General features: G+C 47.0%; 2 protein-coding genes across 3 annotated transcripts in view; both read left to right on the forward strand.

Annotated features, from left to right (window-relative positions):
- The window catches only part of LOC126988073 (uncharacterized), a gene marked incomplete at its 3' end in the record, with an annotated part of 74,986 nt that extends 62,229 nt beyond the window's left edge, over positions 1–12,757 (forward strand). Inside the window, 1 exon segment of the mRNA XM_050845881.1 lies at positions 12,613–12,757. Coding sequence (XP_050701838.1) covers positions 12,613–12,757 — 145 coding nt within the window.
- Positions 828–5,908, forward strand: LOC126988072 (uncharacterized). Of its 2 annotated transcripts, none has more exons than XM_050845879.1 (2): positions 828–5,232; positions 5,506–5,908. In XM_050845879.1, exons 1-2 carry the CDS (start codon positions 1,607–1,609, stop codon positions 5,534–5,536), a joined length of 3,657 nt encoding a protein of 1,218 aa, XP_050701836.1. In that variant the 5' UTR covers positions 828–1,606; the 3' UTR covers positions 5,537–5,908. The 2 variants fall into 2 exon arrangements, with proteins under 2 accessions (XP_050701836.1, XP_050701835.1); XM_050845878.1 differs by having other exon boundaries at positions 829–5,232; positions 5,503–5,907.
- Positions 12,758–17,757: the final 5,000 nt, after the last annotated feature.

The raw sequence follows: 17,757 nt of genomic DNA on the forward strand, positions 1-17,757 counted from the left end.
TGCTTAACAGTTACAAATTTATTCAAATGTAATGCAGAATTTCCTCAGGAAGACGATGCTGGCCTCAGTTTTCTTCATCTCAAATAGTAGTGTCAGGAAATCTGGTAGGAGTAAGTATGTGCAATTGGGGAGGCGGTGGCTGAGTGGTTAGCGTGCGGGCCCCGCATTCACTGCGTTCTGGACGACGCGGGTTCGAATCCGCCGCTACCACATGGGATCTCTCAGTCACCGCCGAGTGGCCTAAGACACATGCTGCCCTGAAGACCACCTATCAACCCGGATTCTAGAAGAACCGTCTGTGAGGGGTAACTACGCCCTGCCGGCCTTGTTAAGTCTGCCGGCCTTGTTAAGTCTGCCGGCCTCGTTCCGCCCTGGCTCCTTCTGCTTCCGAGCCGACGTCATAGCCGGGCTGGTGGACTAAGGCAGACACCAGCTCACCACCACAGAGTGCACACCTCGCCTTCTCAACCTCACGCTGGTCTTTCGTCTCACTGGGAAAGCTGCGTGTCTGGGCTCCTTGCTGTTTCTCCCCTGACTGTACCGCCCGACCAAGTCACCACTGCTGTCTCCCACTGCACTCCAGCCTATGGACTTCACATCCCTGGCCTTTAGCTGAGAGGATTACAACCGGTGCTCCCAACCCCGGTGACTCAGCAGGCCAACCCCTTTTGCACACTACAGTGGTTTGATTACTTTGTGGTCGTTTTGTTGTCTTTGTTTGTGTTAATACACTCACCTTTATTTTGTGCTGTTTTCCTCTCCAAAGGGCTATTAGGGCATTTCTGGCTATTACATCTTAATATTGAGGGCGAGAGATCGTGGCCTCCCGTTTTCCCTCACATGTAGGGTAGGCGGTGGCCGAAGTGGTAGCGTACTGGGCCCACATTCACCGCGTGATGGACGACGCGGGTTCGAATCCTCACGCTACCACTCGGATTTTTCGGTCACCGCCGAGTGGCTTAAAACTACCCACATGCTGTCCTGAAGACCACCCATCAACCCGGACTCTAGAGGAAGCCGTCCAAGCGAATCAAGAACGAGTTCCGGGGGGCAGCATGAGCCAATGCAAGATGGCGCCACTATAAACACTCGCCTGCGCCAGAACGGGCTGGGCCGACCATCAGGCCCCACCTGGAAGAAGCCTTGGGCCGACCATCAGGCCCCACCGGGAAGATGCCTACCGGCGCAATAGGCAACAACGTAAAAAAAAAAAAAAAAAAAAATGTGGCGACCTCGCCAGGATTCTTGCCTTTAGACATGTCTGATTAATTGTTTAATCTGTTGTTCCAGTCCCTTGGAAGAATTACAGCTTTGAAGTCGCCTTGAGCGCGCACTCACTGTCTGAGGCCCGGAAGTGAGTTCCTTACAGACGTCCTTTCCTGTAAGTTGATGTTTTTGTGTACTGTTTTGTATACTTTTTTGTACACTGCGAGTAATCTCTTTTATCGCTTCAGTGTCAAGACTGACATATTTTCTACAGTCTTATTACTGCCGTCCACGTTGTGTTTGTCGGCTGTAGCGAGGTTTTGTTTCCTTATGTTTTGATTGTTATGGTATTTCTTTTGTGTATTGGTATTTCTTCATTTCTGTTTCATTCGTCTTTACCATGACTTCCGTCGAGGAACTTAAGAAGCAGGCTGTGGAATTAGGCTTCTCGGGAACAGACGTTGGACAATATGTCACCCAGATGCAGGCCTACGAGCGGGGAGAACGAGCCGCGGAGCGACAAGAACGGAAAGAAAAAGAAGAAGCGGAGCGACAAGAACGGAAAGAAGAAGCGGAGCAACAGGAAAGGTTAGAACTTGCTCGACTTACAGCTGAAACTGAGCGAATGCGTCTGTCCGCGCAAAGTAAGCCCGCCACTCTCACCATCCCTGAGGCAGCTGCTCGTCCCAAGTTGCCAGCATACCAGGACGGAGAGGATATAGCTACTTATCTCACTCGCTTTGAGAGAGTAGCGGAACTGTTACAGCTCGACCAGGATACGTATGCTGTCAGGTTGGGGTGTCTGTTGACAGGAAAAGCAGCAGAGTTGTACGTCACTCTTTCTCCTGAGATTACCAGTGATTATGACGCGCTGAGAATGTCCTTGCTGGCAGGATTCAAGAAGACTTCAGACGGATATCGCCTCGATTTCCCCTCTGCCAAGATTAGAGACGGGGAAAATTATACTGAGTTTACTGTTCACTTAACCCGTCTATTCCAGAGCTGGTTGGAGGCTTCTAAGGTTCCGGCAGATTTTGATTCCTTGAAGAAATTCATGGTACTGGACCAGTTCTTGGCTTCTTTGAGTCCTAACCTCCGCACTTTTATCAAAGAGCACAGACCCTCGTCTCTCGACAGCGCAGTCCAGCTAGCTGATGATCTGACCACGGCACACTACTCCAGTCGATCCTCGGCCAAACCTGCTCCCCGACCCTTGAAGCCCACGTCGAAGACGTCACCACCAGCTCGCACGTCATCCACACCGACTACCTCCTCCACCATCAAGTGTCATGGCTGTGGTGAGTTAGGCCACATTAGGCCCCGGTGTCCCAAGAATCCACGGGCCTTCAAAGAGAGTCCTCCATCTCAACCTTTCACGGTAGGATTTTGCCTCTCTGAGCACCGTGTTCCTCGACCCTTTGTTGCCGGTACTGTTAATGGATCTTGGACCTCTTCCATCTTTAGGGATTCTGGGTGTACCTGCATTGTCGTGGCCGACGAAGTTCTCCCTGATGCCGACCTCACCAACTGCCGCCGGTGTCAAGTGGCCGACTACCTGGGGCGGGTTGACACCTTCCCTGTTCTCCACTGTTACGTCAGTTGTCCCTACTTTGAAGGCTGGACTGACGTATTCCGGGCTCCCATCAAGTTTGCCAGCGTCTTGATTGGCGATGTCCCTGGGGTACGGGTCCCTAAGGAGCCATACCCTGCCTTCGACTGCGGTCCTCAGCCTCCTGCTTCTGAACCCGCTATACTTCCCTCATCCTCCAACGTTATTACACCTCCGGCCCAAAACTTTGCCAAGTCAGCCCCTGTCTATCCTGACTCTCTAGTCTCTTCTACTTCCCCACAGGTGTATGTAGTAGAGACTCGAGCCTCGACGGCTAGGATGAAGCGCCTTCATCCCCTTCATCTTCCTGATCTCCAGCCACTGTCCGTCACCCCTGAGGAGTTTGGTCGTTTTCAGATGTCCTACGATACTCTGTCCGTCGCACGAGCCAAAGCTGCAACGGGAGAGATCGACCAAGTTCGCAAAAACTCCACCTTTCAGTTCCTTTTCCAAGAAGGACTCCTCTACCGGAAGTGCCTTACTTCACGGCGTCCAGAGAAGTTGGGAAAATTATGTTTGGTCGTTCCACGTAAGTGCCGGCCCATCGTATTAAATGTAGCACATGAGAACCCTTTAGCTGGTCACTACTCCCATCGCAAGACGGAACAGAAAGTCGCCGATCAATTCTTCTGGCCTGGGATGGGTACTGACATCAGAGTACACTGCCGTTCTTGTGACAAGTGCCAGCGCTTCTCTCAAAAGGGGCGAGTAAGACCAGCCCCCCTTCAGCCTATGCCCATCGTTGCCGAGCCCTTTGCTCGTGTTGCCATTGATCTGGTTGGACCACTCTCCCCTCCTTCCTCAGCCGGACACGGGTATATCCTAACTCTCATCGACTTTTCCACAGGTTTCCCTGAGGCCCTGCCACTAAAGGGTGTCGACTCTATCTCAGTTGCTGAAGCTCTTCTCATTATCTTCTCCAGAGTCAGCATCCCTCGTGAAGTTCTGTCTGATCGTGGGACCCAATTCACTTCAGCCCTGATGCAAGAACTACATCGACTACTGGGGGTCAAACCGATCTTTACTACGCCTCACCACCCCAGTGGCAACGGTCGCATTGAAAGGCTGCACGGTCCCCTGAAATCCATCCTGAAAAAGTACCATCGCAGGGCCCAAGTTCAGTGTATACAGGTCCTGGATGAAGTTGCCACCCTAGAAGCACTCTCGGCGCCTGGGAAAGATGGACCCGCAGTCATCGAGGAGCAAGTTTCCAACGAAGTTTTTCAGCTCCCGACGACACAGAGTTCCTTAGAGGTCCCTGCTACCGGAAAGCTTCAGGTAGGAGAATCCCTCACCTGGGACCAGAACACCAACATTGAAGATCTCCTCAGAGAATTTGCTGATGTCTTTTCAGATGTTCCAGGTCACTGCACTACCCTAGAACACGACATCACTCTCACCACGACCGACCGAGTCCAAACCAAGGTTTATCCCGTCCCCGTTCATCTTCAGCCATCTTTCAGACAAGAAGTCGAGACTCTCTTCCAGCAAGGAATCATCCAACGCTCGTCCTCTCCTCACTGTTCTCCTGTTGTGATGGTAAGGAAACCAGACAATTCCTACAGAATGGCTATTGACTATCGCCAATTAAATTCCATCACAGTTTTTCATGCTGAACCCACCTGCAACATTACCGAGGATTTGCATAAATTCTCAGGATCCAAGTATTTCAGCGATTTGGATATGTGCAAGGCGTATTACCAGGTACCTCTAACAGACAACGCCAAAGCTCTCACAGCTTTTCCAACCCACCTAGGATTGATGGAGTTTCGCCGCATGCCCTTCGGTCTCTCTACTGCCTGTGCTACCTACATACGCCTCATGCGCATTGTGCTTGGTGGGATCTCTAACGTCTCCTTCTACTTCGATAATATTTTTGTTTATTCAAAGGACTGGTCCACGCATCTAGAAGCTCTTCGAGGAGTCCTGGAACGGTTGAGGGAACATCATCTCACCCTCAAGCCATCCAAGTGTCGTTTCGGAGTCCCCTCCATTCGTTACCTTGGATTCATCGTCGACGGGACGTATCTTCAACCTCAGCATGACAAGACCGATGCCATCACCATCATGCTTCCACCTACCACCAAGAAACTTCTCAAAGCCTTCCTTGGGCTTGTGTCATTTTACCTCATGTTTATCCCGCAGGCAGCTGAATACACCGGCCCTTTGTCAGACTTGCTCAAGAAGAATGTTCCCGAACCGTTGGCTTGGAGTGAAGACTTGTTGGTGCGGTTCAAACACCTCAAGGATAAGTTGGTCTCGCCACCAGTGCTTCGTCTGCCGAACCCGGATCTGATCTTCGTTCTGAGGACCGATGCCTCCAGCCGCGGGATTGGAGCAGTCCTTCTGCAGTACTACACTGACTGTCCACATCCCGTCGCCTATGCCAGTCGGAAGTTACTCGACCGTGAAACAAGGTACTCCACGATTGAGCGAGAGTGCCTTGCAGTCATCTTCGCCATCAGCAGGTTTGACTTCTACCTACGCGGTAAGGAGTTTATTTTAGAGGTAGATCACAAGCCTCTTTTGTACCTGTCAACATTCAAAGGAAAGAATGATAGACTGCTTCGTTGGGCTTTGTCTCTTCAAGCCTACAAGTTCAGAGTCGTTCATGTGGCAGGCAAAGATAATTTGGATGCTGACCTACTGAGCAGGTCTTGTTAACTTTTGGTGTAATCTACTTCCAGCAGATTCTTGTTTGGGGGGCCGTGTGAGGGGTAACTACGCCCTGCCGGCCTTGTTAAGTCTGCCGGCCTTGTTAAGTCTGCCGGCCTCGTTCCGCCCTGGCTCCTCCTACTTCCGAGCCGACGTCATAGCCCGGCTGGTGGGCTAAGGCAGACACCAGCTCACCACCACAGAGTGCACACCTCGCCTTCTCAACCTCACGCTGGTCCTTTGTCTCACTGGGAAAGCTGCGTGTCTGGCCTCCATGCTGCTTCTCCCCTGGCTGTACCGCCCGACCAAGTCACCACTGCTGTCTCCCACTGCACTCCAGCCTATGGACTTCACATCCCTGGCCTTTAGCTGAGAGGATTACAACCGGTGCTCCCAACCCCGGTGACTCAGCAGGCCAACCCCTTTTGCACGCTACAGTGGTTTGATTACTTTGTGGTCATTTTGTTGTCTTTGTTTGTGTTAATACACTCACCCTTATTTTGTGCTGTTTTCCTCTCCAAAGGGCTATTAGGGCATTCCTGGCTATTACATCTTAATATTGAGGGCGAGAGATCGTGGCCTCCCGTTTTCCCTCACACCGTCCAAGTCATTCAAGAATGAGCTCCGGAGAGCAACATGAGCCAAGAATACATGGCGCCACTATAAACACTTTCCTGCGCCATGACGGGCTGGGGCCGACCACCAGGCCCCTGAAGAAAGCCTACCGGCGCTATAGGTTATCACGTGAAAAAAAATCATCGGCTTGGAGCGGTGGCGGCACCATTGCCGTGTATCCCAGAGACAACCTCAGATGCACTCAAGTCTGTAACTTGAACTCTATGGAAAGTACAGCTTTGAGTTGAGTGTCCACATGTGGCGCTGACTGCATAACCAATACAGTCTATTGCCTTGCTCCGGACGTCCATTACCACCACCGCAATTCCAAACTCCTCTATCACCATAATATTGTTCCCACCCTGTTCTTGACTATCTCTACATATCCTTTACCGTCAATAAGTATCTCAGGGGACGCTCTCCGTCTCAGACACCAAAACACCAACTCCCTTGGTATCATGTCGTATGCCTTCTCAAAATCGACAAAACCATAATACACCCTCTGATTCCCCTTCAAAGCCTTCTCTTGTAGCTGCCTCACAAACATTGTTATGCACTAAACAACCAAATATGTGAAACTTTTAGTGACCTCGATGTCCTCACCACATGCATGAGCAGACTGAACTGTGTAATCCAGCAAGCCTCCAAACGACTGGACATTAGTTTTGGCTTTGCCTCCTTATGCAAGACTTCTAGATCACGTACCAGGACCTCCAGCAATTCCGCTAAAAACACAGCATCATCAGAAAAACAAGGTCAGTGACCTCGATGTCACCAACAGATGCTCCGCAACGACTTTGATCAGACACTTTGCCTAATAACCAGTCCATGCAAGTGTTGAAAAGTGATGGAGCAAGGACGCACTGCTGCCTCACTCCAGAATTAGCAGGAAGAAGCCGGAAACGCCTCCCTACTCTTTTCACAGCACTCTCACTCCCGGAATAAAAATAAGTCATCAGGCCAATAATCCTTGCAGGAACCCCACGAATCCGCAGAATATCCTAGAGTGCCTCACAATGTAATGAGTCAACAGCTTTCTTCAGATCGACATAGGCTACGAGTAACCCCAGTCGAAACTCAAGTCGGCATTTCAAGGATTCAGAGAGCTAGGATCCGGTCAATTGTTGACCCAAATTACTCAGGTCTCTGAAAATTTAGCAGATGAGATCGAATTTGCATCAGACTGCAGATAGGATAGCTCTTTGCTCGGCATACTAAGAAGTGTAATACCACGGTAATTATTGCATTCGTGTCGGTCTCCTTTCCTTTCCAGATTGGGATAACCAACCCCTTTTTCCAGTCAAGAGGAATGACACTGGACTACCACATGATAGACAGCACTGCATGCAACCTACGTATGGATCATGGTTTTTCCGTACTGATATTACAGACGCCACCTGCCTTTTCACCATTTAAGTTCCTCACAGACTCTCACTTACGCACGAAAGGGTGGATATTCATCTGTTCGTAGATCAGCAAACACCATATGTAACCCAGCCAGAGGGAGCCATCCGCTTGGGGGCTCTGCCGTGTACAACTGCCCAAAGTATTCGACCCAACGAGCCCGGTACACATACACTTCCGATCCTATCTGCCCATCAGCCGTTCGGATAGTACTCGTCTGAGATGTGGATTTGGAGCAGAGCTTTTTCGGTGTTCAGAAGGCAGCTTAATGATCGATTGCATTTAGATAGCCTTCGACATCCTCAACAAGACCTCTGACATACCTCTCCTTATTCCTCTCCAGAAGGGTTCTAGTCCTTCGTGACGGAGTTCTGTTACGCTCCAAATCATCAGTCAGCCTGGCAGCACAACTCTCTTTTTTTTCTCCAGTGTCTTCCTCGAGGCAATTTCACTCCTAGACCTTGAATGCTCTCCAGTGCTCTCCTCGGGAGCTTTGAGAGTTTCACGTTTAAACACGATCATCCAGAATGCCAAGAATTTCAAACCGATATGAGACTGCCATTGCTTACTCCTGAACACACGCCAAGTCCCTCAGTTTCTCAAGATGAATCCCTGGATGATTGCATCTTGAGATTTTCTTGGACCTGACAGGCATCCTCCGTTTCACAACAACAAGTCTATGGTCGGTCGCAAAGATCTCATGCAGCGCTCCGGAAAACCATAGTTCTCGAGGACCGTCAAACTAGTACTTACAACGATTACCTTTGCCACACTGCCAACATTCCTATACCAAGTCCAGGAGCAAGGGGCGCGTCTCTGAAACCAAGAACCAGCAAATCTCAGCTTTCTTGGATTTGCGCAGTTCAGAAGGAACAAACTGTTTACGTTTTTGGTGCCAGAGTCATGGGGACCAACACCTAGCTTTTAGCAAGTTTTGTCTGTGCTAGCAGAAGCATTGACGTCGCCCAAGACATGGAGTGCGTCAGGCGGGGAGCGTTGGTCGACTATAGAGTCGGACTTGGCATCGAACATCTCTTTCTCTTCAAGTTCATCCATCTCGGTATGGGTGTACACCGCAACAAGAGATACAATTCCAAGGTGTGCTTCAACCTCACCAGCATCATACGCTCATCAACCGTAGTAACCCCAACAATAGATGACTGCAGTCGGCTAGAAATGGCTTTAGCTACTACTTTGAGATGGGCACCATCGCCCTTGACTGACCGGTAGTAGGTAAGGCTGGAGTAGGTAGGACGACACCTACCGAACGGGCGCAAGTCACTCCCGGTGAGGTATATATGGGAAGTGAGGAGGGTGCCAAAGCCCTCCAAAGACCCTCCCCATTACCTCACTAACCGTTTCCCTATTGTCTCATCAACACCAGAGAGTAGTTCAGCATGCTCTCTAAGACAGATTCTCTTCTATCAACATCACACTACATTCACACAACACACACACCTTTTCCCAAAATTCAAAATTCAGAATGGCGTTCAACAACCAAGCCTCGTAGTCACCACCTGGGGGGGGACCACAAATTCCCCCAGGAAGGACTCCCCTTCTGGCTACCGACCTGAGAGGTGTCTTGATAACTCCTCGAGCCTTTTTCTTCTCAATTTCTGCAACATTCGCGGTCTTCGTTCGAATTTTCATTCTGTGGAACACCATCTCTCCTCCTCTAGACCTCTCCTTCTCTTCCTCACCGAAACACAGGTTTCTGAGGCTACTGACAGCAATCTCTATTCTGTTCCCTCCTACTATCTCTATTCTAAATTTCAATCCAAAGCTGGATGTTGTGTTTACGTGCGCAGCGACATCACTTGCTCTCGTGTCCACGACCTTGACTCCTCTGAATTTTCCACCATCTGGCTAAGACTTCATTGTCATTCTCTTACTAAATACATCTGTGCTGTTTATCTCTCACCAAACTCTACTAACTATGAAAAATTCTTTGACTATTTGAACTCTAAAGTGGAGCACATCTTAACCCACTTTCCCTTTGCTGAAATCTCCATCTTGGGAGATTTCAATGTTCACCACCAGCTTTGGCTTTCATCCTTTTTCACTGACCAGCCTGGTGAACAAGCTTACAACTTTGCTCTCCTCAACGCCCTAAAGTAGTTGGTTCAGCACCCTACACTTATTCCCGACCGTCTTGGAGACAGACCCAACATACTAGACCTCTTCCTTACCTCTAACCCTTCTACTTACTCCGTTGGGCTCCTTCGATCACAACCTTATTTCTGTATTCTGTCCTATCGCTCCTGTACATCCTCTTGACCCACCGAAGAGGCGATGCTTCTAATATTTTGCTTCAGCTCGGTGGGACGACCTGAGGATGTACTTTTCCGATTTCCCGTGGAATGATTACTGCTTCCAGGAGAGAGAGACCCCTCTGAGTGTGTCCAACGCATCACAGAGGTGATTGTCTCTGGATTGAAGGCATACATTCCACGTACTTTCTCTACTCCCCATGCTAAAAAGCCTTGGTTTAATCGTGCTTGTTCTCGTACTATCAAAGATAGAGAGGCAGCTCAAAAAAGGTAGCAGAACCTTCGAACTCCCGCTAACCATAATCTTTACATCTTTGCCCGGAATGGTGCCAAATCTATTCTCCGACTTACCAAAAACTCCTTCATCCATAGAAAATGTCAACACCTTGCTTTTTCTAATTCTTCCAGAGACTTCTGGCATCTAGCCAAAAATATTTCCTCCAATTTCACTTCTTCCTCTTTCCCTCCTCTCCTTAACCCTGACGGCAGCATTGCCGTTTCATCTATCTCTAAGGCTGAACTCTTCTCTCAAACTTTCTGTAACAATTCCACTCTGGACGATTCTGGGCATATTCCTCCTACTCATCCCCCCTCTGACTCTTTCATGCCTGTTATTAAGATTCTTAAGAATGATGTCTTCTGTGCCCTCTCAGGCCTCAACTCTCAGAAGGCTTATGGACCTGATGGAGTGCCTCCTATTGTCCTTAAAAACTGTGCTTCCGTGCTGACACCCTGCCTGGTCAAACTCTTTCGTCTCTGCCTATCATCATCTAACTTTCCTTCCTGCTTTAAGTACGCCTTCGTACAGCCTGTGCCTAAGAAGGGTGACCGTTCCAATCTCTCAAATTACCATCCTAATGCTTTACTTTCCTGTCCATCTAAAGCTTTTGAATCAATCCTCAACCGGAAGATTCAAAAGCTTCGTTCCACTTCTAACCTTCTATCTGATCGCCAGTATGGGTTCCGCAAGGGGCGTTCTACTCTTGCTCTTCTCTTGCTCTCTTAACTGACTCTTGGTCATCCTCTCCTAGCCGTTTCGGTGAAACTTTCTCAGTTGCGCTAGATATATCGAAAGCCTTCGATAGAATCTGGCACAAGTCTTTGCTTTCTAAAGTGCCCTCCTTCGGATTCTATCTCTCTCTCTGTACCTTATCTCCAGTTTCCTCTCCGGCCGTTCTATCTCTGCTGTGGTAGACGGTCACTGTTCTTCTCTTAAACCTATCAACAGCGGTGTTCCACAAGGCTCTGTTCTATCACCCACTCTCTTCCCATTATTCATCAATGATCTTCTTTCTATAAAAAACTGTCCTATCCATCCATACGCTGATGACTCCACTCTGCATTATTCAACTTTTTTCAACAAAAGACCCTCTCAACAGGAATTACATGACTCCAGGCTGGAGGCTGCAGAACGCTTAACCTCAGACCTTGCTATCATTTCCGATTGGAGTAGAAGGAACCTTGTGTCCTTCAATGCCTCAAAAACTAAAATTCTCTACCTATCAACTCGACACAATCTTCCAAACACCTATCCCCTATTCTTCGACAACACCCAGCTTTCACCTTCTTCAACACTAAATATTCTCGGTCTATCCTTAACTCAAAATTTTAACTGTAAACTTCACATCTCCTCTCTTACTAAATCAGCTACCTCGAGGTTGGGCGTTCTGTATCGTCTCCGCCAGTTCCTCTTCCCCGCAGAGTTGCTATCCATATACAGGGGCCTTGTCCGCCCTCGTATGGAGTATGCATCTCACAAATATATATATATATATATATATATATATATATATATATATATATATATATATATATATATATATATATATATATATATATATATATATATATATATATATATATATATATATATATATATATATATATATATATATATATATATATATATATATATATATATATATCCGATAAATAGATAGATAGATAGATCCATATTTCTTCAGGAAACATGCTAAACTGCTATTCTACCTTTAAGCACTACTTATGTATTCATCATATTATAAAGAAAACGTTAGTAAGGACCCGGAAGCGTTTTTGATAGGTTTGCATGACCCCCTCGCCTCCAGTACATATCTTACCGGTACAAGCTTTTTTCCGTTACGGTAGGTGTCTTTCTACCTACTCCCAGTTATCCCCCATCTTCCCATTTCCATTCCTGACGTATCCTTAACTCAAAATCTTAACTGCAAACTTCATATTTCATTGCCAGCTGAAGGGGATGAAAGAATAGAGATGCTGGTTAACTCTTGCATAAGGGGATTGGACAGTGTAGGGGTGAGCATGAGTAGAAAGTCGTGTGCAGCGGGGCCGCGGGAGGGGGGGAGGCATGCAGTTATATAGCACGTTCAGAAGAGCATTCAGCTTTTCCAGATAGTTAAATGTTCTTCGTCCCCATCAACTCTTTTTACCTTGCTGTCAGTATTCTACCTCTTAGATTTTGCCTCAATTTGCCTGTCTTTTTATCTTTTGTAGATGTTTTCATGTTGACTTCTTTTCTGAACTTGCTAACTGTAGGACTACCCTTTTCGCGGTCGCATTGCTCAATACTTTCTACTTTAGCTCTAGTTTCTACTCTAGTATCTTAATTTTTTCTTTCCCCGCGGTGTTAAACTCTGGAATAGCTTCCTTTCGTTTGTATTTTCTCCTGCTTATAATTTTCTTTCAGTTAAAAAAAAAAGCTATCAATTAAGTGCATCAAGACACTTCTCCATTTCAAATTGATTTTTTCTTTAGGTCACTTAATTCTCTTTGCGTTTATAGGATCAGTACTTATAATTGTTTCCTTAATTGAAAGAAAATAATTGATTGTATTTCCCTTCTCTGCTTCGCCAGACTACCTTGACTATCAAAGCAGAAGCAGTGGCCGTCAGATGCCCTTCCTGCTAAGGTGCCCACTGCCACCAAAGACAACAGATATCCCTTTCGCCGTCTCCCTCACCGCAAAGCCCTGTGGAGAAGCCACCAATCTGTTGAAGGTGTGGAGCGACTTACATGTGACATATTTGTTTGCACGTGTGTGTGTGTGTGTGTGTGTGTGTGTGTGTGTGTGTATTGTGAGCCTCGGGAAGACAGTAGTTGTGTGATGAACTGATAGGCAGCATGTGTAACTGAGCAGCTAGATATGATGAGATGTATCTGCTTGGTATATGTTTTGCATGATACTTTCAGTGCCTTACACGTAAGTGGAAACTTTACCAGTGAAGTAGAACTTAGTATGACAGATAAGGTTAAGGATCGGTAGACCGCAGATTTTTGATGGGAGATTTGCGGCTGTGACGGACAGATGCGATATTTAGGCTGGAGAGTACGGAGGCCTCCTATCGACTCTGTGCCCAGGCAGAATGAAGCAGCGAATCATATATCCTATAACTATACCTAACACAGTTATGTGAGTAGGCGGTCTGGATTACGGTGATCACTTGTACTTTAGTGTCATGTGTCATAGTTTGTGGAGAAGAACTACACCTAGCGGCGACCAGCCATGGAGGGAATGACTTACATGAGGGCAGCCAAACGCAAAACATGAAAAAAAAACTTTCGGCAGAGGACTTAGAAAGCCACATTTCTTCCAAAATATCCGTCGGCTAGGAAGTTTCACGTGTTAGTCTTTGTATTGACCGATGCCAAGCACTGTTCCCGTCTATGCGCACGTTTATGTGTCCTACATAAACATTGTATTGCTTGCATTTGGAAGCCAGTTTTTTTTTGATAAGATATAAAAGTCAGGAAAATAGTAATTACATATTTTTTCTTTTTCCCCCAAAAAATCTTACAAAGAAATTCATAACTAATGTTTAAAGATATATAGAGCAAATATTCGGCTCCGAAATTTACATCCTTTTACGCTTTTTCTTTTGGTGAAAAAACTTTTTTATACGTTCAGAACTTTTGAAGTTGTTTCGCATTATGTGCGAGCAACTTTAGAATCGAGAAAAAGCCACTTTTCCAAATCGTGATCTATATCAATTTGTATGAACGGTGCTGGAGGCTGTATAGGTCTCAGAGAGTTTTCTGCATAAAGTATTACTCCCAGGCATCCGGTCCCCTTCTTTTACAAGGGTATTGTCCATTCTTGATGGGGGTATCAGTAGGTGCCAACTCCCCCTCAACACCAGAGGCGGAATTCACAAACATACTCATTAACTACGAACTAATATAACTACGCACTATTGATTTAGCGACCGAGGTTAGCGTCAGATTCACGAGGCAAACCTTAGATGGTAGTTAGAGGCGCGCTAAGTCAGTGAGGCCGGTGATTGGTTGATGACGTCATTGGCCTTGCAGCGAATCGCAAGCCAACCGTCAGCCAATCCTAGGGAGCCCCCTCCAGCTGCTGGTTCAAGAAACCCATTCTTTTTTCCCATTTTTCTTCCTTTTAAGGCAAACTATCTACTAAATCGTAATCTACGAATTTAATTATTTCGTTGTTTGCTGCACATTTTCGTCAAGGTAACTCTGCTGTTCGATGTCTTGTTACCGACGAACATGCTTAAGATGAGGAAAAAGAAGATACGGAGGAGATTGAGGCAGGAAGAAAGCAAAGAGAAATATGGGACAGATATCGAGGCAGACAGGAACGAAGGACGGAAGGAAGGAACGAGGGAAAATTAAGACTGTCTTGTCATATCTGCAGCCCAGCTCATGGGCTGTCACCCGACAAAGGTCTATGGTCCCTCCACGGAGGGACAAATCTAGAGATGGATGGATGAATGGATGAGGAGGTAGGAATATGAAGGAGGAGGGAGGTCTGGCAATCCCCCGGCCGCGGGCGTCGGTGTTGCCGCCTACACTTATCATATACCTCTCAAAGGGTGTATATCTCATCATTTTATAAAGAAATGGGTTTCCTCTACTCGCAAAGTTATATTTCAAGTTGAAAAACGCGATTTATAAGCATTTATACGTAAATATGATAATATTGTTAGCGTTTACTACACCCCCGAGGCAGTAGTTATTTAACAACATATTTAGCGTCACACAGAGCGCGGTAAAGCTTTGTAAATCCGCGCGCTAACCCGTGACGTCATCGATTAGTTGGTAGTTATTGCCGCGCGAGCTTTGTGAATCTCAATGTTCTCAAAACTACGCACTAAGGGCCCAAAACTACGAACTAAGCCTTTGTGAATTCGGCCCCAGGCTCGGATGTTGTAGTAGCTGTAGAGGTTCCTCGTGTCTGTAGCTGCCTCCTCCTGGCAGCTATAGAGCATTCTCTCCTCCTCTGGGCCTTCTTAGAAGGTCGTGGCATGTTTTCAAGCACGAAAACAGCGAGATTTCTGCAGGAAAATGTTGTATACCCACTCTTGACAAAGCTGAGGTGTGTGAAGAAGCAGAGAGCACCCCACGGCTCTGACTCAAGATCCAGAGTTGCCAGCTAGGAATGAGCGAGTGGTGTAGAAAATTTCAAAAAAATCGGGAAAAAACAATTTTTGGTGATTTTTCTGCTAAAGCCCCGTTCACACTGTGCAGACTCTGGGCCAAGACAACCCAGCGACTACTGCATTTGACAAGTCGACTCCCACGCTCCAAGAGTTTTTTGGCGTCTTGGTGTCGGCTACCATGATTGCCGACTGTCTGGGAAATTCGGCCAACTAGTTGGCAGAATGTCTGCGGCATGCTGCCAACTAGTCTCAAGACGAGTCTCAACGCTCAATTTTTTTAAATGGCGCCATGTCTATGACAACCACGAATCTGCCGACCGATTGGCCGACAGTCTTGACGGTCTTGACGACAGTCTTCCAGATTGTCTGTCAACTGGTTGGCCGACTAGCTGGCCGACAGTTGCCAAGGAGTTGGCCGACGGTCTTCCTGACCGTCTTCGCGACTGTCTTGACGACTGTCTTGGCGGCAGCCTTGCCGTTCCTTAAAATACGGAATCGCTCTGTATTCGAGAATGAAATGTATCGTTCCGTTTTGAACCAATACGGAACGGCATTTGTTCCGTACGGTATTTTGTTATCTGAATGGTCAAGCTGATAAAATTCAGTATCTTAAAATTGTAGTGAGCGCATTTTTCGGTTAATCACAAAACCAGCCCGTAAAATTTGTCAAAGGTTCGTCCTAAAATACGTGTAAAATACGCGACGTAACGTCCCTCCCCCCTCCCTCTTGCCTCCACCAGCAGCGTGCTGCGGCTGTCACTCATTGCATGCTCGAGAAATTTTAGGGTTGCCACCCGTTCCTTTAAATATGGATCCATTCCGTATTGGAGAGTGAGATGTTGCATTCCACATTTTTCTGACCTCAGGGTGGCAACCTGTCATTCAACACAAGAGAGATCGAGGCAAAAGGAGTGCGTGCATGCGTACTGTGCGGCTCCCAAGTTTGTGCCAGCGAAACGTAACCATGCCCAGTTGTTATTGTGCTTGTGATTGCAAAATAAATATATAAATTTCTTGATGGCGGCAGTGTTAGCCAATATTTCTGAGCCGACAGTCGTCACGAACGTCCTTCATTAGGCGAAGACTGTCGTCACGACAGTCCCTCATCATTCTTAAGTAGTCGGCACAGACGACTATGCCGACAGGAAACGGTAAAAATTTGAAAAATGGCCCCGACAGTCGTCACAACTGTCTCAAGACAAGCCAAGACTGTTGACGACAGTCAACAGCACAGTGTGAACGGGGCTTTAAGCCCCGTTCACACTGTGCCGACTCTGGGCCACGACTACCCACGACTCTAGGGTACACGAGGTCTTGGCTGTTGATGTGAAAGGGTCGGGCATGTCTTGAAAGAGGTCTTGAGACTGTTGCCGAATGCTGCGCCGACGTCGTGACGGGAGTCTGGAGTCGTGAGGGTTAGCACGACATGCTGGCAACTAGTTGGCCGAATGTCCTAGACAGTCGGCAAGACACCAAGACCCTGATAAAACCTCGCCCCCCTTCTTGGAGCGTAGGAACCAACTTGTCAAATGGAAAAGTCGCTGGGTTGTCGTGGCCCAGAGTCGGCACAGTGTGACCGGGGCTTAAGAGTGCCACGCGTACGCGCATAATAGCTCAGAGCTCCGAGACGCGCTGGCGCGGTAAATACGGGTAATACAACATTTTTTCCGACCCAATTTATCTACGTACATATATGATAGCTTATCGTTTAAAAGGCCGTACTTTCTATAATTTTACGGAAATTTTTCGCAGAAAATGATTTTTTTGAGGTAAACCCTTGAAACGAACCCCATTAATTAATAGGATCTCTTCTTAAAAAAAAAAAATATCACTACACTTCTCTTCTCTGCTGCAGCTCTAATCAGCGATTCTCTTGTCTGTATAACTAATCACTTCTTTTGCTATAATGTTCTTTTTTTTTTTTTTTGCTACACTGTTAATATTTATTTGGAGGGCAGACTATTCTCTTGTTGGTGTTCCTTTATAACCTTGACTTCCTGATTAATCAAACTCTGAATCTGTTCCTTAATTTCACGCTTTTGTACCTATTTGTTTGTTTTCATTTAATTCTTCATTATCCTTCTTTACCTTTAACTTTGTGTTCTTTATCTCTATCCCCGTTGAGTTCATTGAGGTATGTGAACACTATTTTTTTTGTTCCCAGTCCTCCTGCTTCTTCATTTCTTTCATCCTTTCTAACTTTTTTTTTTCGTGTGTGTGTGTGTGTGTGTGTGTGTGTGTGTGTGTGTGTGTGTGTGTAATTCACCACGGCTTGATCACGAGTTGGACTCGCTTTCGCCAGCAGGTACCCTCCCGACGAGAGCAAGTGCTCATTTCGTCGATCTCTGGGTACTGCCAGGACCTCACACATCACACACATCCCATCCCCCTTGCTCATGCTCAAGGGGGGACAGTAACCACTCCTAGTCAACCAAAAGAATCCGGCCTGAGCGGGGCTCGAACCGCCGCCCTTTTGACCGTTATGCCCTGCAGCGCAGCGCTCTACCGATTGAGCCACTGGAGCGGTGTGTGTGTGTAATAATAATAATAATAATAATAATAATAATAATAATAATAATAATAATAATAATAATAATCG

The sequence above is a fragment of the Eriocheir sinensis genome, chromosome 67 (genome assembly GCF_024679095.1).
Source record: "Eriocheir sinensis breed Jianghai 21 chromosome 67, ASM2467909v1, whole genome shotgun sequence".
NCBI lineage: Eukaryota > Metazoa > Arthropoda > Malacostraca > Decapoda > Varunidae > Eriocheir > Eriocheir sinensis.